Raw genomic sequence first — 13,257 nt, 5'->3', positions numbered from 1 at the left:
TGTTGACTTCACCATCCTCTTAAGCTGGGTCGAACAGGCTAAAGCTAGGGAAAAGTGCTTACAAGCCTTGGCTGCCTTGATACTTCGTTCCAGCCCAATCTTGGCAGGACTTGGAGGTGGGAGGGGTCTCCTCTTCCTGGTTGCACTGTGCCAGCCGAAGCCGCTGCCACCATAGATGCGATACTCCTCCCCTTTCAGCTTCCATACCTGATGCACAGAAATGACGAGAAGGCACCCTGATTAAAACTCAAGCTCACAATGGTGGTAATACATGTAAAGGGAAACCAACTTATAACAAGGTCCCTGGAACTGCTGATCCTACCTCATTATAACCGTTACCTTGTGAACGTACTAAAAAGAGACCAGTGAAGTACAGTAGAAATGGAAATTCAGGACCGGCAAACTCACCTCAATTCAAAGCGGTACCGTACTTCCTCATCCTTGTAAGTGAGCTCAATATAACTGGGTTTCAATATAGGGACCTAACCTCAATTTTAAAGTTTCATGGTTAGCATAACAACATGGTTAGCTTAACAACATAGTTAGCATAACAACACAGTTAGCATAACAAAATACAGTATAGAATGTTACAAGATATTCCCTCCCTTGGCAGATTTGAAGTGTTTTGACATGTCAAGTGGAGTGCCAGTTGTGATATCAAATCTGTGTTTATACTACTTTACTCTGAAATAACAAACTCCAATCTGACAAGGACAAAACCACACTTGCCTATGTCCTCCATGGGCTAAACATGTATTTTTAATGAGCCTTGGAAGGGCAGAAAAACACGATTTCTAGATGCATACTGTAAAACTGAATTTGTATTCATGAGGATGAATTTCTACAGTATCAAATTTAAGCCAGTATAGTAAAACTGTCTTGTACTGCATAAGAGTACAGTGCACTCCCGTTACAAGAAACACGGTTATAACAAAATTTCGTTATATAACGAAGTAAAACTTCTGGTCCCAAAATTATCACCATAAAAGTCTACGGTACAAAATCCGCTTATAACGAACACGGTTATAGCGAAATTCTCATTATAATGAAGTCTTTTCCAAGCGCAACTGACAGAGAAAAACAAAAGAAATGTGTTCCGTCATAACGAAATGCAGATCTGATCACTTTCGAAAATACGTAGCGGAACAAGCATTTACAGCGTCTCTGCATGGGTGAACGCTTCATGTAACTGTGTGTTCACTTTGTGTGTCACCCACGTATTTCGAGAACTTGCGTTATTGTAATACAATAATCTGAAATCAAAATAATAAACTTCGTTTTCTTGTTTTGAAGGTTCTTTACTACAAAACACACAGATTCTGATACACCTAAATGTCCGTTAGTTCGGGAATGAAATAGGGCTTGTTATTTGTTTGTTGTTTCCTTGTTTTTGTTACAGTGTATATATTGTATTTGTTCAGTTATAACAAAATTTCGTTGTAACGAAAGAAAACTGCTGGTCCCGAGCATTTCGTTACAACGGGAGTGCACTGTACTACCAACATGGGCAACCCTTAAAAAATAATTATTTATTCAGTGGGCCACCAATGTTCGGTGACAGTCTCATCAAACTGAAAACACAAATCATGAAAAGAAATGTTCGTCAAATCCATTCATTTTGAGTTTACATGTTTATGATATCTTTACAGCTGGATTGGTACATTATCCATGGTCAGAGCAATTTGATTTAGTGGACAGGATCAATTTTTGTAATCACTCAAGTAACAGTTAGGAATTGCATAGATTTATCTGATAAGAAAGTGGCATTCAAGAGTGACCATTACTCACTAGCATAATGACAAAAATGTACGTAAATCTCTTTGCAACCCCTCCCCACCACCCCCCCCCCAAAAAAAGAAAGAAAATATGCACACAATCACACACACACACACACACACAAACACACACATCTTAGATACTCTTCCAAAGTCACTGATAAACATTGAAACGTTAAAATTTGAACGGAAAACCATCACTAGTTTTGGGCAATGTACAGGTTATGCACATGAACACTTTGACAATGTTTTGTCAGTAACGCTGTTATTTCTGAAATGCTCTAGCAATCATTACATTTCCCAATAACAACGTCAATGAATCAAAAGTATCTCGATTTACCTTTATTTTTCTAAAAAACACAACATTTACAGATTTCTTGGAAGTAATTAATCTTCAGGTATCACAAATGTGAACGACACATTGACCAACAAGAGGTTTAATGGCAAAGATGAACTCTCATATACACACACACACACATACACACACACAAACTTACTTGATGCTTGATAGGAAAGCAGTACTTGACCCAGCTGTAGTTGGACTGGACCTCATCATCATCATCCTTCTTCTTCCTGTCCCCCTTCTTGCGCTCTTCCTTCTCTAGAGCAGACGTCCGCTGCATCCTAATGTGCCCAAGTCCTTCAGCAAAGTAGGAGTTGAATACCACTGGTTTGACAGCACATTCAAGGACAGAAAGGGCCAGAGCAAAGGCATGGGGCTTGGAGCACATGTGGACTGCCTTGATCCAGTTGCTGCGATGGACAGTCCAGTTTGTGTGCATCAAGGATCTCGGGATGTTGCTTTCCAGCTGCGTGATGGTGAGGCGGAGGGTGGAGATTGTCAGGATGCGGTTTCCGTGAGTGCTGCCGTGCCATTTGAATTCGGCAGCAGGTGTCAGGGTGAACTTGTTGACCAGGTAACGTTTGCGGTCGCGTTCCTCAGCATGCTGGGGCTTATTGAGTGCAAGCCTGTTGGTCGTAAACTGATTCTTGTAGGACTTGTATGTTCCTTCCATGCCAAGTTTGAAAAGCGACTCAGGTCGCAATGTGCTCCGCGTAATGATACTCCTGTCTTCTCCCTTCCCAACACGATTAATCTCCCCCTTTGAGTTGATGACAAGCATATCATCCCCTTTGGATCTACTTGACGCTACAGTAGAGGTGGTGCGGGTTGGAATGCTTGTTGTGTAAGTCAAATAGGGAGTCGCTTTAGGGGGTGGTGGCTTGTAGTTTGGATTACGTGATCGCGTCATTACCCTCGCCCCTTTGCTTTCCCCTTCCTTGCCCTCACTCTCACCATCCTCCTTTTTCTCAAGATCCTGCTCTTTAGAGTGATCTCCACTGTCTTCTGCAGGAGATGATTGATCACCATTTGGCTTTTGTTCTCCATCTCCATCAAGTTTCTCCTCTTTCTCTTCGCTTTTCTCAGAACTGTCTGCTTCTTTTGCATCTTGCACAGCACTGCTGTCCATCTCTTGGCTTTCTGCCTCTTTTGCTTCCTGGTTACCAGTGGCTGTATCACCTGCCCCATCCACCTCCATCTTTTCTTCCCCCGTCTCGGCTTCCTTTACTCCTGCCTCTTCCTGAGCCTTGGCCATTGCAGCCTCTTCCTCCAGCCGACGCTTCTCCTCCTGTTCTCTCAGCAATGCCTCTTCCCGCTTTGCCTTGACGATACTTAGCTCCTCTGCAAAATCAACCATGAAATAAAAATGTAAGTAAGATTACTTTCAAATGAGAAATACACACTGCATTCCAACTGTGAATAATTCATCCTACTTCACATGCAAAACTCAGTGGTTGGTACAAGTCTGCTTCAATAGCACACAACAACCAAGCACAGAAATTGTGCACTCACAGGTTCTTAAAGGGACTGTACAGTACTGGTTGGGGTGGGGATTCATGTTTTGAACATTCTTAAAGGACAAGTTCACCTTCATATACATATGGATTGAGTGAGGGCAACAATATTAGTAGAACACATCAGTGAAAGTTTGGGGAAAATCCGACAATCCGTTCAAAAGTTATGAATTTTTAAAGTATTTGTGCAATCACTGCTGGAGGAGAAGACTACTACAGTGCATGATGTCACATGCGTACAACAATATAAAGAAAATAAAAAGAGAATTTCACAAAACTTGACATTTTGAATAAAGTGCTCATTTCTTCGACATTTTACTGACTTATGTTAGGGGTAATATTATTTCCCCTGACTTCTGAAAGAGAGAAGTCGAGTGTTCTTTTATTATGTGAGAAAAGTGAGAATATCTTGAATTTTCTTTATACTTTCTTTATGTAGTTGTACTCATATGACATCACAAGCTATAGTAGTCTTCTCATCCAGCCGTGACTGAGCAGAAACTTCAAGAATTCATAACTTTTGAACGGATTGTCCGATTTTCCTCAAACTCTCATTGATTTGTTCTACTAATATTGCTGCATTCACTCAACCCACATGTCTATGAAGGTGAACTTGTCCTTTAAGTGAGATAATGAGAAACCTCATATGAAATATGAAAGAGCATGTAATTCTAAGAAGGATTCAACGTTTATTTGATGAAAATTGGTTTTCAAATGGCCGAGATATCCAAAAGAGTGATAATAATAAAAGGCGACATGCCACAACTTTATTAGGATCTCTTTGTTTCACCTTGTTTTTGGATATCTAAGCCATTTCAAAACCGACTTTCATCAAATAAACTTTTGATACCCCTTAGAATTGCATGCTCCTTGACATCTCATAGGGTGGTTTCTGAATATCTCGCAAAACGTTAAAAGCTGAATCCTCACCTCGACCAGAACTGTATACACCCTTTAAGATACATGTGACTCCTGTTATAATGAAGTCCCCAGGACCAGCAATTTTCTTTTTCTTTGTTCTACAGCCAAACATTGCAGTATATAAAGATTTGTATCGGCAAAAACTTTTGGACCTGAATTTTACTTTGGTGTAACAAGAATTTCTATTTCAATAGGATTGCACAGTTCAGTAGCATTATTCATGAATAGCACTAATGAATAAAGTGTACTAAAATTGCCACATATACATTATGCCTGTATTTCAACAGTCTGCTGAATCAAATTTCTGTGAATAGTGTGAACAAATTGTACTCCCTACCTTACGTGTACTAGAGCCACTACAAAACATCTAAGTATTATCACAATATGACTTTCAATGAAAATATACCTTAAAAGAAGGACTCAGACAATTAATTGTACCTACATAAACAATGTCATCATAATCGTTATGAGCAAAATACATTGTATCTAACAGCTAATGCTCTAGTTGTCTAAAACAGGAAGCAAGTGGATACAGGTATGAGAGTCAGAGATTAATAATTGTATCATGCCTTAATTGTCACCAAGAGTTAGAAATCAGAGACTTCTCTGAAAACTATTACAGACATAACTCCACTTGTGACCACACATAATTAAGAGTTTATGCACTCTATACATCCATAACTATGTACTGGTAATAGATTCCACTCCTAACACTCATGACCCCATTCATGGTTATTATTCAGTTGTTTTTATTTTTTCTTACAGTGTATGTGGTTATGTCATCGTAGGCAGTTGAGTACTGTACAAGCTGTTATTTTCGCCTACAGATATTTTGCGAATAAAGAGATCACATTGAGGGTATCATAAGTGCACTAATGGCTGTCAGTTTGAGATGTTTTTGTGTGTGTTGTTCAATTTGTGGTCCAATAGTGATTCATAAAATTCATTTAAATTAATGCTTCACAAAAATAACAGCTTATACAGTATTCCCATCATTTTCCTTTGGCACTTTAACTTAAAATGTCAAATGTTTTGTTTTGTTTTGTTTTTCATTTTTTATTCACAAGCATGACAACTCATTGCGCTAATGCACAAAAAAAGAAAGAAAGAAGGAAAGACATTACTACAATGTACTACTATAAGTACACAGTACACATGAGATATTCTTTAAAGGGACATTCCAGACGATTTTCATAATTTCACATCATGGAGTACATAAATTGACAATTATAGGTTTGTGGAATTTATTGTGGTTCTTGAGCAGAGAAACAATACTTTGAAAAATCTTAAACAAATTACACTGAACAAGGATGATGACATAGGAGGTTCACATATTTCAGAAATGTGTCAGTGTAATTTCATTACAATACCGCTTCCTTGCGAGTTCACCAGAGTATCATCTATGCATGCCTTCTTTTGTTCTGCTTCCTTGAGCCCCAACTCATGCATTCTTATGGTGACTCTGCCATGTCATCATCCTTGTTCATTGCAATTTGTTCTAAATTTTGAAAATATTCTTATTCTTCATCCCAATTATCACAAATTCTGAAACTCTGTCCTCTGTAAAACTAATTTATAGTTCGTTCAAACATAAAAATCTGAAAATCATCCAGAGGTCTCCTTTAAAGCTGCAAGAGGGAAAACTTACCGGCAGTTTTCTGCAGCACAGATTTCTGGTTGCCTCTGGCACTGTTCGTCAGTTCTTCTGTCCTCTGCATCTGGTCAAGGAGATCAGGCATGCTGTCAGTGAGGGCCTGGAACAGGTCCACTTCCCACTTTTTAGCATCTAGGGCATGCAAGAGTTCTTCCAGTTGGGGCTTGGTGCTGTAGTACCAGACTTCATTTTCACCCTCCCTGGGAAAGGTCAATGCAGAGGAAATCCAATTTGATTATAAAAACATTTCATACAGCTCTGAGCGAACCATAGTATTTGAAATCAGATACAAGCTTATCTTCTTCTTTTTTTAAATTTCATGACAACAGCATGATACCCGTTAAGATTGTAGTCATAATCTGATTTGATTATTGTGCTTCTGGGCTTGTAGGTTTGATTAGCCAAAAGGCCCTACTTCTACATACATGGTTGGTGGTCAGTCCAGACACACTCCATTAAACATTATAATATTCTACTCTAATTGCTTTTCTGGCACTACAAGATTTTGTACACATACTTTTTGCCTTACCCCCAATTCTACATGTTCTCTGGTGGCATCTAGTATCTAGACTACTTACATCTTAGCATTAATTTTGATAATTTGACCACAGTGATCAAGCTGTAATCCAAGGACACAAATCTTCAGCCAGTCTTTTGTATACTTGGGGAGGAGAGAACTAATTTTGAATTACTTTGTGTGCTGAAATGATCATGAGCTGCAATTTTGAAGATCAATATAGAGAGAATTTTGATTGTGACACAACTTGCAAAGTATCATGTGTTCATATTATGTTGGTTGCAACTGATGACACTGCTGGTGAAAATATCTACAGAAGAATATGATACCTTTTCACCAATTTAATCAATACCTGGTATACAGTCAGCAATCAGTACTCAGTATGGCTTTTTGAATTCATCCATTATAATCTGATATTTTGGAAGGTTCTTCTTCTTCTCCTTTCTTGTAATAATTCTGAAAGAGCTACATTGTATGCAAGCCTATCACGAAGATGATCTTTAGGTATTGTGTAGTTAGGTGGGCCATTCGCCACTTCAGTGCATTAGCATCCCACCCTTTATAATGAATGAATGAATGAAGTAAGATCTATACTTCCCTTTACACATTTGTACATGTATAAATGCCAGTAGAAAGAATTTCCTCAATGGACAATAAAAGGAATAAAATGAATCTGAATCTGAATTATTGTAAAATTATGTTTTTCGTTTCTTTGAAGATAGCACTTGAGCACTTACTCTCTACACTTCTGCTCTGACAAATACAAACCCACTATGTCCTTGAATTCTGCAGATGTTTCACTAATGAAAGTGGGTAATTTTCTTTCAGTGTTCCCATACACAACTACACAAGCAGGCCATACACAATAGATGCAAGAATAACAGGACTGAAATTACTCATTCAGCTAAACAGATGTTCAATAACACAAATAATAATTTATCCTTTGCATTATTAATGGTATATTTTGGATTCTCATATTGAATGTCACCAAACATAGGTACACTTCTTGAAGTAGCAGATTTCCCTAATTGATGCAGGATAGAGTAATCAAAGTTTTGAACATGTGGCACCTTTACTCTATAACCTACTGTACATGACTGCTGCCGAGTATTATCTATTCATAAAATGAAACATAATGAAGGAGGGAAAATTGCTCCAAAATTCAAAATCAATGATAGATCTTACACTTACAGGTACTTGGACTCCCGTTATAACGAAGTCATTATGATTGGCAGTTTTCTTTCTTTACATTGAAGTTTCGTTACAATATAAATGAACAAACATTTAAAAACAAAACAAAACATAGAGCGAATGTTGTGGCCTGAATTTTTACTTTGCTGTAACTGGAATTTCGCTATAACTGTGTTCATCATATTTAACAGGAGTGCACTGTACATGACTCTCATCAACTTACACAAATAATCTCCTACATAAGTGCCAGTATTTCCTGCCATGTCGGTCATAACCAAGGGGCTCCTGTCGGATGAGGAGTCCGCTTTTCTCAACCTCAGAGATGCAGTCATACACACCAGCAACACGGTGCTGTTGACACACAGTACACAGCCAGTCATCCTCTGGGACTTCTACTAGATCGACACATTCAAGATGATACACAGCCGAGCACGTTTCACAGCAAATGAGATCTCCAAGTTTATGGCAAGAACGACAGTGATCATCATACGTGATTGCTCCCTCACTTAGGATTTCTTCACGCACTCTATTCGATGCCAAGAACTGGTCACACAGGAGACGTAGGACTGTCAGTTTATCCGACACTGGTGAAAAGGGGTAATTTTCACCCTCCAGTGCACCCAGGGCACTCCTGAATTCTTTGTCACTTTCTACGTACGCTCGCACAACTTCTGGCCAAGTCATGCTGTCCAAAAACAAAATCTGCACATTCACACTGTCACGTTGGTCATGAGGCCCAAAAGTTGTCCCGCTACTCTCTTCTTCCTTAATGAGTGTGTACAAAAGTGCTTGATGAGTTTCTGATAATAACGTACATTGTTCTTCACTGCAAAGTGCAGCACAGAAGTCCTCAAATCGAAAAGGAGACAATCTAAGCTGGTGGCTAAAATGTCTAAGCACCTCATACACAGACAGGGCCTCCAAAATATCTTCAGTGTCAAGCATGAGATCTGTACTTGAGGGTGGAAGTTCAAGAGATGGAATTTCCTCGTATTCAAGGAAAGGCAGCGCTAGGGATCTGCTTGGTCGAGACAGCAATAGTCTCCTTTTAGCTGCACTGCTGCCATCACTATCGCTGTCCTCATCTAAATCGTCAACATCCCCAAGTGAATTAGAGTCAGAGCTTTCATTACTACTCTCTTCTTCTGATGATGATGAAACAAGCAGTTCATCATCATAGTCTTTTTCATCTTCATCATCTGAACTCTCATACTTTGGCCTGCCTTTTTTCCCTCTGCCCTTTCCTACCTTGGGTTTTGGTTTTGATTTGCTCTGAGGTGGTCTACCTCTGGGTCTTCCACTCCCTCTACCCCTGCCAATAGTTACTGGGCTAGATTTTGCTGGGGTGTGCTGAGCCGCTATCACCTCCTGGATAAGCCGCTGACTTCGCCTGGCAGCCTCCCGCAATCTCGGCGATCTTCCTCGGCCAGATGCTCCGGTGCTGCTGGCCAAACTGACAGGGGTGCTGCAACGGGAGCTGGCTGGACTCGAGTTGTTGCTGTGGCCTCCCCTTCCTCGTCCAACTCCTCCGACAGATTTCTTTGCATTTGTCGGCGACTCATCCTGAGAATCGACAAGCGATTTTGGTCGTCGCCCACGTCCTCGCCTCATTTTAAAATTCACTTGGCGGCTGCTACCGAGTGCTTGGTAACCTTGCACACTCTTTAGCGTGGTTTCAGATCCACTTGCACCGCGAGGAAACACGAAATCGGCATTCTATTTACGAATCGCACGCAGTTTCTGCGATGTCCGCCATTTTCTGAGCTATTGACCACGTGACCTATTACCTCACTCGACGAGCAAATACGTTAGTGCTAGCGAGAACTCCGGGTCCGCTACACTCTGAACTTTTTTTTCGAAAGGCTTCCATACGGTGTTTCCCCCTCCATTGTTCCTGTGGCATTAATTACGGCACTCACATTTGAATCAGCTGAACTGCCAACTAATAATGACTGCAATTTTCCATGATAAGGAAACCAGAACATTATCAAAAATGTTGGCATGAATTATATAGCCTTCATGTTTGAAACCAAATCTGAGTGATGGAGGTCTCCCCCACGTACAAGTGAGCTTAGTGAACCGAAATCATGCCAAGTCACTTTGTTTTGAAGAGAATATCATTCGATGAGTCAAGAATATTCTGTTCATAATGATTTATCCATTTAAATGTCAAATGATGGAAAGATTAGCGATACAAGTTGTAACTTAATCACTGAAAATTTTGACGGTAAACGGACCAATCAGAGACGCGTTTACATCATTCACTTGCAATAAGAGTGCGCCGCACTCGCATGCGCCAATCGCATACACTAGTGTACAACGATATCGGTATTTGAGTGTATTTGGTACGTACCTGGCGCAATCACTCGGTAAGTCAGAATCTGAGCGATATGAAAGGCCATCTAAGCAATATTAATGTTGCAGCATGCACTGCGGAATGACCGCAAATGAAAAATATTGATGGGGAAGTTTGACCATTGACAATCAAACCTGCCTTTGCGGCCACCTGCCGTAAAAAAATCTCCACCCACGAGGAAAAAAAAAAGCCTGTAAGGACCCTGTCTATAGCGACCACCTATCTAAAACGGCCGCCTTTTTCGTCTCCCGTGGGTGGCCGTTTTAGAGGCGTTTGGAGGTGAGAGTCACCTCCCCGGTTTGAATGTATTCTCTCTCTCTCTTTTTTTTTAAAGATTCCAACAGGTAAGTAAGATTCAGTTGCGGATCCAGAGGGGGCACTTCGGGCGCGCGTCCCCTCTGTATTTTTTTTTAACAAAAGAAAAAAAATGAAACCTGGAAGTAGCACCAGTATATATATATATATACATATATATATATATATATACACTGTATATATATATAAACCCTTCAAAAAAAGTTTGGAAATCTGACTTCAGTTGTAAATTTCTCCAGTTTGTAAGCACTATACACTACATGCTTGATATCAATGGAAAGAGTATAAAATTTTCTTTAAAATGATATCCTACTCATTATGATTATGCTATCAAGTAAAGGATTGTACTCAAAAGTGTCTGATAAGGTCTGCATTGAAAAGTTGCAAAACGAACAAGAACTGTCCTTATGAATGAGAATGATCGTGAAGAGTACATAAAGAACATGTTCTTTTGTGTTATGTCTTTTGTTCTCAACTGGTCAGCCATGAAGGCAAATTTCAATAGACATCTTAACTTCGCATTCCAGTTTTCAGTGGTGGCATGCTAGGCAATTTTGATAGCTCATCAAGTTTTATGGTTGTACATCATACCACTTGTAAGCAATGTTCAAAAACCCTGCGCCATAGGGCAAATTTAAGCTGAGATGCTTCAAAAAGATGACAACGAAAAACCACATTTAGAGCGAGACATGTGCGCAACTTTCTCGAGAGAGAGAGAGCATGGAGAGGGCATCATTAGAAATGGACAGGCCTGCATGCAGCCCCGACCTCAACCCCATAGAACATTTTTGGGATCAACTTGGTCGAGCTGTGGGGAAGAGGGTCACAAATGCAACGACATACAGGCAGGACTCCGTCAGATACTGGTTGACGCCAATCAACAGCATGAGGACACGGTGCCTGGCGGTGGTGCAAGCACTTGGCTCGTCCACCAGGGATGCTGAGCCCCGATCATGTTCATTGACAATATAAAGACAAAGTAAACATAAAATGAACACAAAATAACGACAAAATGAAGACAAAATAAAGATGAAATTCCAATAGAATCAAGACCTTGCCATTTCACCTCTTTATGTCTTTGTTGCGATTAATGTGGCAAAGTTCTTTGAGATGAAATGGTTTGAGTCATGATCGTTTGTGTGTGTGTGTGTGTGTGTGTGTGTGTGCGTTTATCTGTTTGGTTGAACCATTGAACGCATACATCATGTTTCACTCCATAAAAATGCTGATGTTACAATGGGGAACTCACTCATCACGAGGAAACTGCATTACGGACGTCAAAAATTGGGCCATTTTGCAGCTTTTCAATTCTGACTTTACCTCATATTTGTAAGCACTGCACCTCCATGTATACGATAATCATAACAAGTATGGTATAATTTTAAAGAGAATTAAACAATCTTTCTGTGGTACGAAGCACAAATGAATCATTTCTAAGAAAAGATGAGAAATGATTGATCAAATTCAGATTTCCAAACTTTTTTTGAAGGGTTTATATACATATATGTATATATATATATATTTGCGCCTGGTCTTTACGGAATTCCCATCAGATCCGCCCCTGATATTTCATTTGTTTCGGTTTTTTGTGTTTATATGTATGTTTGTGTGTGTGTGTGGGGGGGGGGGGTTACTCTTCCTCCTTTTCTTGTTTTGTTTGTTATGAATTAGTTTTATTTGTACAATATTATGCCAAGAAAACAATGATGAGGTCTTCATTTTTTTATTTTACTGTCGATTGATATATGCAGATTATGCACAAATGTCATTTTTTTTTTTGCATATCTACTTTGTAGTTCCATATCGATTCACCATATCGTTATCATTTGTTTGTTTTTCTGCCAAACGTTAGATATTGGGGTATGGCAATGACCCTTTAAAATTCAGTCTTATAGCTATGGCTTGCTGAAAGGGTAATTAAAACTTACCTTTGAGGGAAATTAAACTTGATAAAATCTAAATGGAAATATATGTACATGTAGCAGCGACCCCGGGTCACTAGAAATGAATGTTAAGGCACAACATTTTAAGAAATTATGTGCTTTGGTGGCCCAAACTAGGTAGGCCCTACACCCGTATGCTATAGATATAATGATTTCTCATGAATATAATGGTGTCGTGGAAAATCGTATTTATGCTTCAGTGACAAAAATCAAATATGTTTGACTCTGTGAGGTTAGGCAGAGTACAATGCAGGCCTATCATATTTAAGGCCCTTACATGTATAAAACTGTCATTTTCACATCATTCCAATGACATATAATTATTTTGCTTTTTAATGTCTTTCTTTCTTCTTAGTCACAGTACGTGGTATTTTAATTACTTTCTCATACCTGTCAATTTTCATATGATTTTTAGTCACCCAGCAAAAAAAAAAAACAAAAAACACACACACAAGAGAGAGAGAGAGAGAGAGCAAGAAAGAAAGAAAGAAAGAGAGTGAACACTTTTCAAGTTCATATAATCTCATAAGATGTTTGGCGGAAATTTATGTCATGTACTCTATCTATAGGGATTGGCTATCAACCTGATATAGATCAATAAAAAAGGTAGCTTTTTGCAAAGGCAGCTCACAATAATTTGTGGACGTGCACAGTCATGAGTGTAGCGAGCTCCGATTGCTGTGCGCGAGTCTACCGCTCACTGTTGTGTTAGTCCACGAATTATTGCG

The 13,257-nt window shown here is 39.4% G+C and overlaps 1 protein-coding gene across 1 annotated transcript in view; it reads right to left on the bottom strand.

The window, feature by feature from the left end:
• LOC139727362 (nucleosome-remodeling factor subunit BPTF-like) overlaps positions 1-9,664 on the bottom strand; it is a 39,962-nt gene extending 30,298 nt beyond the window's left edge. Inside the window, exons 1-4 of the mRNA XM_071638326.1 lie at positions 8,139-9,664; positions 6,202-6,407; positions 2,273-3,459; positions 63-207 (exon numbers count right to left, since the gene is read on the bottom strand). Coding sequence (XP_071494427.1) covers positions 63-207; positions 2,273-3,459; positions 6,202-6,407; positions 8,139-9,526 — 2,926 coding nt within the window. The 5' untranslated portion in view covers positions 9,527-9,664. The remainder of the gene's footprint in view (positions 1-62; positions 208-2,272; positions 3,460-6,201; positions 6,408-8,138) is intronic.
• Positions 9,665-13,257: the final 3,593 nt, after the last annotated feature.

The sequence above is a fragment of the Diadema antillarum genome, unplaced genomic scaffold (genome assembly GCF_040938485.1).
Source record: "Diadema antillarum isolate AM-2024a unplaced genomic scaffold, OU_Dant_1.0 scf00000017, whole genome shotgun sequence".
In the NCBI taxonomy this organism is placed as follows: domain Eukaryota; kingdom Metazoa; phylum Echinodermata; class Echinoidea; order Diadematoida; family Diadematidae; genus Diadema; species Diadema antillarum.
Note: the sequence above shows the minus strand (reverse complement) of the source record. Positions and strands in the feature narration are given on the sequence as shown.